The sequence below is a fragment of the Gopherus evgoodei genome, chromosome 6 (assembly GCF_007399415.2).
Source record: "Gopherus evgoodei ecotype Sinaloan lineage chromosome 6, rGopEvg1_v1.p, whole genome shotgun sequence".
In the NCBI taxonomy this organism is placed as follows: domain Eukaryota; kingdom Metazoa; phylum Chordata; order Testudines; family Testudinidae; genus Gopherus; species Gopherus evgoodei.
The window spans coordinates 22,668,397-22,679,271 of record NC_044327.1 but is presented as its reverse complement, the minus strand read 5'-3'; the positions used below and the strand labels follow the sequence as shown (position 1 = coordinate 22,679,271).

General features: G+C 44.4%; 1 protein-coding gene across 8 annotated transcripts in view; it reads right to left on the bottom strand.

Moving 5' to 3' along the window:
* Window positions 1-1,286: 1,286 nt before the first annotated feature.
* The window catches only part of ELAVL2 (ELAV like RNA binding protein 2), a 161,593-nt gene continuing 152,004 nt past the window's right edge, over window positions 1,287-10,875 (bottom strand). For 6 of the 8 annotated variants that reach the window (XM_030567670.1, XM_030567675.1, XM_030567677.1 and 3 more), the window contains 2 exons: window positions 4,487-4,525; window positions 1,287-3,986 (listed from right to left, as the gene is read on the bottom strand). In XM_030567670.1, coding sequence (XP_030423530.1) covers window positions 3,656-3,986; window positions 4,487-4,525 — 370 coding nt within the window. In that variant the 3' untranslated portion in view covers window positions 1,287-3,655. The remainder of the gene's footprint in view (window positions 3,987-4,486; window positions 4,526-10,875) is intronic. The other 2 variants (XM_030567674.1, XM_030567676.1) reach the window with 1 other exon arrangement.

Here is a 10,875-nt window from a genome sequence, read left to right as displayed (position 1 = left end):
ATTTATAACAACTGCACAACTGGTTGTGTTCCCAATTGCAAACTTGCTTGTGTACATAGTCCTTTGAAATACAAGTATATAGTATTAAAACAAGTATTCGTATAAACATATTTCACATTATTTATATATAGTTTATCCTATGCAATAGCTTCATTTAAAAATATTGGTTGGAGTGAAATATATAGAGAGTATTGAAGTTATCTTCCGATGAAAGCATGTAACTTGAAACCATAGGTTTTCCTTTCCCCTAGTGTGAAGATTTGTCCCTGCTGGGACTTGAACTCAAAAAAGCAGCAATTCAACCACTTGAGGTTAAAAAAAATAAAATTAAAAAAAAATCTCTATTTGCTGCCAGGCATAGAAGCTCTTGCATCCTCTTTTCAGGCCTCCAGCCACTAAAGGATATGATTATTACATGAAAGTCAGTGTGTACACTTTTTAGCTATAGCAGACTAAAGCTTTTCCTGACACCGCAGTTATGTATTAATGTACACAGACGCCATCTACTAAGTAATAATATCTATACCTAACTCTTCCCCCCCCCTCCACACGCACACACTCAAGTAAACCCCACTTCAACACACAATATCAAAGCAGCAGCATATTAAGAACTCACGCCATACGGTTATGCATCTCAAACACAATGAGAGTAAGTGGAAAACCCAGATGAAAGCAATTTAGAAACATAGTATGAAAAAGAACTGCAATGATAGAGCATCAGAAATTTCCTATTACAGATGTTGGACATTCAGGGAATAGAAGTGAACAAAACCAGTGAAATCAGGAGGGGGAAGAACTTTAAATACTAATTGGGAACTGTCTCCACAACACATACACTAACAAGAAGAATGGTGGATGAATTAGAAATGTATAACCCTGGTTTTTGATACAGGGGATAAGAAGATTAATACTGTAAAATAATCACTAAAATGACACTGCCTCTACATGGTAAACTTAGTTTCTTTTCAGGGTTGCACTTATCCAATGCGTGCTTTTGAAATGACATTATTTAAGCTATCAGCTTGCTACAAAAAAAAAGTTATATATTTGGTTTTTACAGACTGGGCTGAGTTCTGTCCTCATTTACACCAGCACAAGCTAAGAATAACTCCAGTAAAACCAATGGAGTGATTCTGGATTTACAGAGAGCAGTATTTGGCTCAACTGTTTTCATCCCTTGCAGAACAACCTGTCCACTAGAGGAAAACCTTTCACCCAGTGAGAAAGTATAGCCATTAAAGCAGAGGGAAAGTTAAAAATCTGCTCATCAGACTGTCTTCCCTTCAACTTTGTTTATTGATGTACTGAACATGAAAAAGTACAAAGGATCCAAACACAAAAGAAAACATGTACAGCCTCTTAAATACTAAACAGAATATATTTTCTATTCCAACAGATGTGAAGTAATACTGTACAACTTCAAATAAATACCAGCCTTACATTTTATTAAGTGCTCTGATAAACACTGTAAAGTGAAGCCCAATTTACATGCCTTCTCATCAATGCCTTTGTTTGCTACAGTAGTATAGGAAAGAAGCATGTAGCTACTGTTTTCCCCATATTGGAAACTTTTTATTTTCTAAAGTATATACAAGTTTTAATGCAGAGGATTAGCTTCAACAATCTAAGTGCACCTAAGAATGAGAGAGTGCTCAGGAAGTCAATTGAGTTTTGAATAGCATTGAGTGGGTCAGCATGAAAACTCGCTTATTCACTTTAGCGCGCACTTCACAGTATATACTGTACTATACTGAAAATTTATAACTACAGTCTAAAAGAATAAGAACCAAAAGCAACTGCAAAGATAGTGTACAACTATGTTATGCATAGCACATTGCTTGTTCTAAGGGGAAGCATATGAGCATCTCAGTTTATACAAAAAGCAGGACGTAACTATACCGTATAGTTGTCAGTGCATCCTGGTGAAGGCATTATAGCCCTCAGCTTTTTAAAAAATTTATTATAAGCTAGATGCTAAATCAGAAAATATTTTGTATTTTTTCTTAAATTTCTTCAATACATGGTAAAGATTTTATTTCCCCAAATAGTGACTTAAGCATCATACAAAGTTAAATTTAATAGTATACAGGAATTTATGATTTTTGTATGAAAAATGTAAGGAAATTTATTCAAATCCTATGGTTATACTCATTTTTACCACAAACATATTTATAAACAAAAATGTAGCATCACCATAAACAGCTGAAGCTAGACTATCTACAGACAAAATTAGCAACAAATCTGATGCACTGTAAATTCAAGTCCTCAGGACAATGAAAACGAATAAGCAGACCTCAAGTAACAATGTTAATGCCATTTACAAAGGAAAAAACTCATACGAAAACATTCAAAATCTGAACATCACTTGGCAATGTAAGTCAAAAATAAACCAAAACCAAAATTAGCTGAAAGGTTCATAAACGCAAGGTCTTATTTACATTACACAAAGCTCAGGTGTTAGCCTTGAACGTAACTTTCAAAATACTTTCGAATATATCCAACTCAGACTGCTTTTGCTGATTTGCTGCAGTGCAAACCATGTGCAACGTCTTTTCTTAAGACAAAACAATTCTTCAAACAATACTGCAAGTACATCACTAAACACCATGAGCTCTATCTGAAGGGATTCTTTAGGAAGAACAGATTTTTTTCCCCCATCTCTCGGTAATTTAAATTTCTTGCCTGCTCATATATTTTTTTTAAATTTTCATTTGTTTCAAAATCACAAATTAATGTGAGCCATCTATCACATAATAACCAGGATGATCAGAGATTTCACTGATGATTACAAAAATGAAACCAACAGTGTTTCCCATTGATTCTACTTCTTAATACAAAGGTCTCAAAAGTATTTCTACATCATAAATCTTTCTAAATTTTCCCCCAACCATTGCAAATTTCCTGGTAAGTTTTAAAAGCTCACTAGGTGTCATATGAAGAGATTTCTCAAAGTATTCAAGTCAAAATATTTGTTCCAGGACCAGTAAAAAGTTTCTCCAAATTTTTCTTTTTTATAAAAATAGATGCTTTTTTTAAACCCACATCAAAGAGGCTCTTATCTCTTTGGCAAGGTACTGCTTTACGAAAAGTTCTCCAGTATTCTTACAATAAGCTTTTATTATAATGTACCCCCCATCCCCAACCCAAATCATAATTACAAAATAAATACTGTTTATAACTTTATAAATAAAATGTAAACTTCAAAATACTTTTCTTGAACAGACAAAACAGCAATGCATTAAATGTAAATTAAACACAAAGCTAATTAGGAAAACAACATAAAACAACCAAGTTAGGGATTACAACACAAAGCCTCAATATTTACTCACAGGTTCAAGGCAGTTATGTAAAAAGAAAAGAAACTTCTTCCCTTAGCTGAAACATTTTAAAAGGTCCACCTTCTTCAAAGAAGGCAATAGAATGCATTGTGACAGGTAAAAACCCTGTACCTCTTGTCCATATTCAAACATAAAAGATATTTAAGAAGTTTTAATTCAAATACTAGCAATAAAAAAATCTCATTCTTAGGATGCTAAGTAGTCATTTTATCTCCATTTCAACACTGACTTACAAAGACATTTACTAATGTATAAAGTTTCGCTTAACTTGCCTTTGTTGTATAGTTTTCATATATAAATGGACTGAGGATAACTCATTAGGCTTTGTGCGTTTTGTTTGTTTTAAAGGAGACCTGCAAGACTCTGTCCCCAAGACGATATCCATTCAGACTGGCTATTGCCATGGCTGCCTCATCATAGTTTGTCATAGTCACAAATCCAAAACCTTTGCACTTGTTTGTGTTAAAGTCACGGATGACCTTCACATTGGTTACTGCTCCGAAGGGTCCAAACATTTGCCACAGAATGCTCTCATCTGCATCAGGTGCCAAATTGTACACAAAAATGCACCATCCTGTTCCTGCATGTCCAGGGATATTAATTCCAGCCAAACTGGTCATTCCATCAATGGTCATTGGTGAAAACCTACTAAACAATGTGGGAAACAAAGAATCAAGAATAAGAACAAAAGAGAGGGGCTGTTTACACAGTCAGTTCCCCCCAAAGCTATTTTTAAAGCAAATATAAACTATTTACAGTTTGCATGAACATTCCAACCAAATTAAATTTAACATTGTAAGTTGCATTCAAAGTGTATGGAGACTATGCACAATGCTGAATGGCACTACACAAGTGAGGAACAGTGTCTGGCTAGAAGAAATAAACATTTAAAAAAAGAAAAACCATGCCAAAACTTGAGGATTAATGATAAAAAATCAAGAGGAATTCCATGGAATAGATACAAGAGGTTTTCCCTTTAGTGAACGATGGACTGAAATGAAAACAGTTTCAGCTGAACATCTCGACATGCAAAAGGAACCCAACATAAACCTTAAAGGAAAAAAAGTATTTACACTACTCCAAAATACTTTCTCTAAAGAACTAGTTTGTTGGAAAGTTATTATCAACCTAATATGATTCTTTATTACCTCTTTACTCCATAAGCCATATTGAGCAGATTGTCCAACCTGCAAAACATTTAGCAAAGTATTCAGTCTCTGGATTTTTTCCTATTCTTCTAAGGAAACTCAGTATCTTATTGCCAGCTTCCTTGAACTGTATTCCACAGAATGTGTATGCAAAGTCTGAAAGCTGCTAAGAACTGTGACATATCTTACCACACATCACGGGGTTACTGCACACAGGTTCTCATTTCCATCAGGTAGTCATGTGTGGAAACAAGTTTCCAGTCTCCAGATTAGTGTAGAAAGTTAAGCAATCACCAATGACCACAAGCTCACAGGAGTTTCCCAGAAAAATCAGCTTTCATATAAGATTCAGCTCTTAATTGAGAGACACTGATACTATGTTGATGGGGAGCATAGACGTACCCAGACCAGTGTATATTTCTCTATTATTGATCGTTAGGAGAAGACTTCTCAAATTATAGAAATAAAAACATGAGAATATTGAACAATTTTAATTCCACTGTTCTTGTCTTACTGAAAATTTATTTCCAATGTAGTAAGGCAGACTTGCTATTAGCTTTACAATTTTTCCCCAGAACTTGTTAAGCAGCTGTGTTAATTCCTTCTTGCCCAGCTGCAAGTCTTTTGATAAGTGGAATGCAACAAATGCGAGGATGCCAGAGCATCCTTGAAGATTTAAACTTATGAATTAACAACTAACCATGTGTTTCTCAAACAGTGAGGCTCCATGGAGACACTCTGACTTCCTTCTGGGAAAACTCATGCATGCCAAGGGGAAAAAAACCAGAATATTCCCTCTCTTACTTTACAGTTTAGGACACTACAAAATAGGAATCGCCTGCACATTAAGTAAAAAGGGAATAGTCTATTTCATGCTGAGAGAGATGTTAAAAAAATCAGCCAAACAAGAAAAAAAATAAGTAGCTGTCCTAGTTCACATTAGGAAATCCACACACAGTGCACTCTTTTTAATAAGACCACCAAAAGATATGCCTATTTTGGGAAGTGCCTGAATTCAGGCAGAAAGGCAATATAATGTTTGTATCAAATCTCACTGAACACCTATTTAAAGGGATGATGAACGTAGGGTAACTACCCTCAAAGGACAAAATGAGGTTTCCCCTCCCAATGTACATTCAATAATTTTTCTCTGAGACTGTCAATGAGCACCATTTATGAAGGTGTTTTGTGATGGGATCACATCCAATATGGACTGCGATCACCAAAGCATGTCATGCTACTGAACAGTCATATTGCAACTTTTCAGTATCTACTCATTTGACGGTCACTCACCTTAGTAACTGTTCTTCGAGATGTGTTGCTCATATCCATTCCAATTAAGTGTGGGCGCCACGTGCACGTTCATTGGAAGATTTTTACCTCAGCAACACTCGGTGGGTCAGCTGGGTCTCCCCTGGAGTGGCGCCGGATATATACCCCTGCTGACTCAACGGCCCTTCAGTTCCTTCTTGCCGGCTACTCCGACAGGGGAAGGACAGTGGGTTTGGAATGGATATGAGCAACACGTCATCTCGAAGAACAGTTACAAAGGTGAGTAACCGTCTTTTCTTCTTCGAGTGCTTGCTCATATTGATTCCAATTAGGTGATACCCAAGCCTTACCTAGGCGGTGGGGTCGGAGTGAGATGTTGCAGAATGCAAAACTGCTGAGCCAAATGCTACATCATCTCTGGACTGTTGAACCAATGCTTAATGTGAGGCAAAAGTGTGAATCGATGACCAGGTAGCTGCCTGACATATTTCCTGCGCAGGAACATGGGACAGGAAGGTGGCAGATGAAGCTTGAGCCCGAGTAGAATGGGCGGTGAGGTGGTTAGCCGGCACGTGAGCCAAATCACAGCATGTGCGGATGCAGGATGTTACCCAAGATGAAATTCGTTGGGATGAGACCAGTAGGCCTTTCATCCGGTCTGCAACAGCTACGAAGAGCTGAGGTGACCTTCAGAAGGGTTTTGTTCTCTCAGTGTAAAAGGCGAGAGCCCTGCGAACATCTAGGGTGTGCAGCTGTTGTTCCCGACACGATGAATGCAGCTTCGGGAAAAAGACCAGGAGGAAGATGTCTTGATTGACATGAAAGGCGGACACCACCTTAGGGAGGAAGGAGGGGTGTGGTCGCAGCTGTACCTTGTCCTTATGGAATACCGTATAGGGGGAGGTCTGCTGTCAAGGCCCAAAGCTCAGATACTTGTCTTGCCGAAGTAAAAGCGATGACGAGGGCTCTCTTCCACGAAAGGTACAGCAGCGAGCAGGTGGCCAGTGGTTCGAAAGGAACACCCATAAGCTTGGCTAGCACCAGGCTGAGATCCCAGGTAGGGGTCGGACATCTGGCTTGAGGGTACAAACGTCCCAATCCCTTGAGGAACCTAAACTATGGGGTGAGAGAAGATTGATCGGCCATTTTCCCCTGAATGGAAGGCGGAGAGGGCTGCCAGATGCACCTTTATGGAAGAGACCGCTAGGCCCTGCTCTTTCAGGGACCAGAGGTAGTCCACGACAGTAGGAATGGACACCTGCCTGGGGACTGAGTTACGCTGAGTGCACCAGCAGGAGAAACGCTTCCACTTGGCCAGATATGTCATCCTAGTGGAAGGCTTCCTACTGCCCAAGAGCACCTATTGGACCGAGGCAGAGCAGAGCAACGCAACTCAGACTGGCTCAACCACACAGCAACCATGCTGTGAGATGAAGAGACTGCAGGTCCGGATAGTGAAGACTGCCGAAGTCCTGTGTTATGAGATCCGGCCAAAGTGGCACGGGAATTGGGTCTGCCACTGAGAGGTCGAACAACATGGTGTATTAGTGCTGCCTCGGCCACGCTGGAGCAATCAGGATCAAGTGGGTGCTGTCCCTGCGGAGCTTGAGTAGGCCTCTGAACGAGCGGAATTGGTGGGAAGGCATAGAGTAGGTGCCTCTTCCACAGGATCACGAATGCGTCTGAGGGGGAGCGTCCCTGGAAGGAGCAGAACACCTGGCATTTCCTGTTCTCTCTGGAGGCAAAGAAGTCTATGTGGGGAAACCCCCACTTCCGGAAAACAGAAGGGATGACGTCTGGACGAATCGACCACTCGTGAGACAGGAACGATCTGCTGAGGTGATCCGCCAGAGTGTTCTGGACTCCTAGGAGAAAAGACGCTACTAAATCGATCGATTGGGCTATGCAAAAGTCCCAAAGGTGGACGGCTTCTTGACAGAGGAGGGAGGAGCATGCCCTGCGTTGTCCGTGAACACTGATACACAACGGCCTTGGAGATGGTCTCGAAACACCTGGCATGCTAGACAAACTGCTCTCAGCTCTCGCACATTGATGTGTAAGGCCAGCTCTTGAGGCGACCAGAGGCCTTGAGTGCGAAGGCCCTCGAGGTGGGCACCCTAACCCAGAGATGACGCGTCCGTGGTTAGGGCCATCGAGGGTTGCGGTGGGTGGAATGGCAGCCTCTGGTATCGGAGCCTCATTCATGTCCGGGGGCAGGGAGAGGCGGCTTACTATTGCCTCTGGTGCCCTGTTTTCTGACTGGGCCGACCATGGAGCCACTGATGGAGCACCTTGGGCTTGGTGGTATGCCCACAGTGTCCAGAAGGACCAGTGATGAGGCCCTTGCTCGTGGCTCTCTGACGTCCCCAGCCATATATTCCCAGAGTCACGCTCCTGAGGACAGGATGCACTACCAGCCTGCGATGACACCAATGTGTGTCTCGATGGCCATGGCGCTGCCAATAGACCCTGAAAGGGCGCCAGTGTTCTGGATGCTCAATCCTGAGGTGATACCGGGGAGTAGTACTGGGAGCTATAACGTCACCTTTGATATCTTGTTCGCTGGCCAGACACTCCCGGTACCGATCCGACTCACGGCACCGCTCTCGGCACCATTTATCCCGCAGTCGCTCCAGACGAAGGGACTCGAGATCCTGGTCGACCTCCCCCCACCACTATGGTAGAGAGTGAGATCGGGACCTTCTACCATAGTGGTGCTGGGAGGTCGACCAGGATCTCGAGTCCCTTCGTCTGGAGCGACTGCGGGATACATGGTGCCGAGAGCGGTGCCGTGAGTCGGATCGGTACCGGGAGTGTCTGGCCAGCGAACAAGATATCAAACAGTGCCCCGAGCGTGACCAGTACCGTGATGGAGAGCGATGCCGGGACTGCGAGCAGTGCCAGGAGCGGGAACGGCATGATTGAGAGTGTCTGTGAGACTTATCTTGAACGACGTCTCTGTTGGATCAACGGAAGGTGGCCTTACCAGGGTCGGTTTCCTGATGGATTGTATGACCCGCAGCGGCGATGCCGGGGGTTGAGGCCGTGTCGACTCCGTCATGGCGATGAGCTCCCTTGCCGTGGAGAAGGTCTCCAGTGTAGAAGCGAGGCCAAGCTCAAACACAGCATGAGCCGGGGAACTGTCAGGCACTGAATTCAACGGTCCTTGTGGGACCGGAATCGACAGTGCCGCGCTCGGTGGAGCCGCAATCGGCAGCGCCAGTCGACAGTGCTGCGGCAGATGACAGTGCCAGACAAGCTGTCGTCAAAGAGCACTCCTTCTGTGGAGCTGAAGCAGCTGGAGCGCTATGTAGCTTCCTGGGTCTTGGGGACAGGGAGCAGTGCCAAGCAGATGTCAGTGCCGGTAAGGATCGGTACCGGAGCGGTCTGAGGTCGAAGGGGCGCTCCTTACAGAAGCAATCTGTTGGACGCTCAGTACCAGTGCTGCAGGACTAAGTGCCGACTCCATGAGGAGCTGTTTCAATTGAAAGTCCCGCTCCTTCCTCGTCCTTGGTTTAAACGACTTGCAGATGCGGCACTTATCGGTAAGGTGAGATTCCCCTAGGCACGAGTCGTGGAGATCCCCTATTGGCATCAGCTTCTGGCACGCTGAGCAGTTTGAATCCCGGTGCTTTGGGCATGGGCCCGTACCGGGGTGGAGTAAAGAGGCTAATTCCCGATCCCCCTTTCAACTATATACACTAACTATAAATACAACAACAACTAATACTAACGATAACTACAAGAACTCAAACTACACACACAACAAACAGCAAAGAAAAGACGGTTACTCACCTTTGTAACTGTTGTTCTTCGAGATGTGTTGCTCACATCCATTCCAGGTAGGTGTGCGCGCCGCGTGTGCACGTTTGTCGGAAACTTTTTACCCTAGCAACTCCAGTGGGCCGGCAGGTCGCCCCCTGGAGTGGCGCCGCCATGGCGCTCGATATATACCCTTGCCGGCCCACCCGCTCCTCAGTTCCTTCTTGCCGGCTACTCCGACAGTGGGGAAGGAGGGCGGGTGTGGAATGGATGTGAGCAACACATCTCGAAGAACAACAGTTACAAAGGTGAGTAACCGTCTTTTCTTCGAGTGATTGCTCACATCCATTCCAGGTAGGTGAATCCCAAGCCATACCTAGGCGGTGGGGTCGGAGTGAGAAGTCGCGGCAGGGAGCACTGCAGATCCGAAGGCCGCGTCCTCTCTTGACTGCTGGACCAGGGCGTAGTGGGAAGCAAAGGTGTGGACCGATGACCAGGTCGCTGCCCGACAGATTTCCTGGATGGGCACACGGGCGAGGAAAGCCAGCGACGACGCCTGCGCCCTGATAGAATGCGCAGTCACACGGCCCTTAGGGACGTGGGCCAAGTCATAGCAGGTCCTGATACAGGACGTTACCCATGATGATAACCTCTGGGAGGAGATAGGAAGCCCCTTCATGCGGTCCGCTACTGCCACAAAAAGCTGGGGGGATTTGCAGAACGGTTTGGTTCTCTCCACATAGAACGCGAGAGCCCTACGGACATCAAGCGAGTGGAGCTGCTGCTCCCTGCCTGAAGAGTGAGGTTTCGGGAAAAAAACCGGGAGGAATATCTCTTGGTTGATGTGAAAGGTCGAGACTACCTTGGGGAGAAAGGCAGGGTGTGGCCTCAGCTGCACCTTATCTTTGTGGAAGACTGTATACGGGGGGGTCTACCACAAGAGCCCGGAGTTCCGACACCCGCCTAGCTGAGGTGATAGCTACTAGAAAGGCAGTCTTCCAAGAGAGATAGAGTAGGGAGCAAGTAGCTAACAGCTCAAAGGGGGACCCCCATGAGCCGAGACAACACTAGGTTAAGATCCCAGGTTGGAGCAGGGAGTCAGACGTTAGGGTATAAACATTCCAGCCCCTTCAGGAATCTAGACACCGTCGGGTGAGAAAAAACGGAGCGGCCATCCCCACCGGGGTGAAAGGTGGAGATAGCTGCCAGGTGGACCCGCAACGACGATATCGCCAGACCCTGTTGTTTGAGGGACCAAACATAGTCTAAGATATTGGCCACCGAAACTTCCATAGGGCGGAGACCTTTCTCCACGCACCAACAGGAGAAACGCTTCCACTTGGCCGAGTATGTCG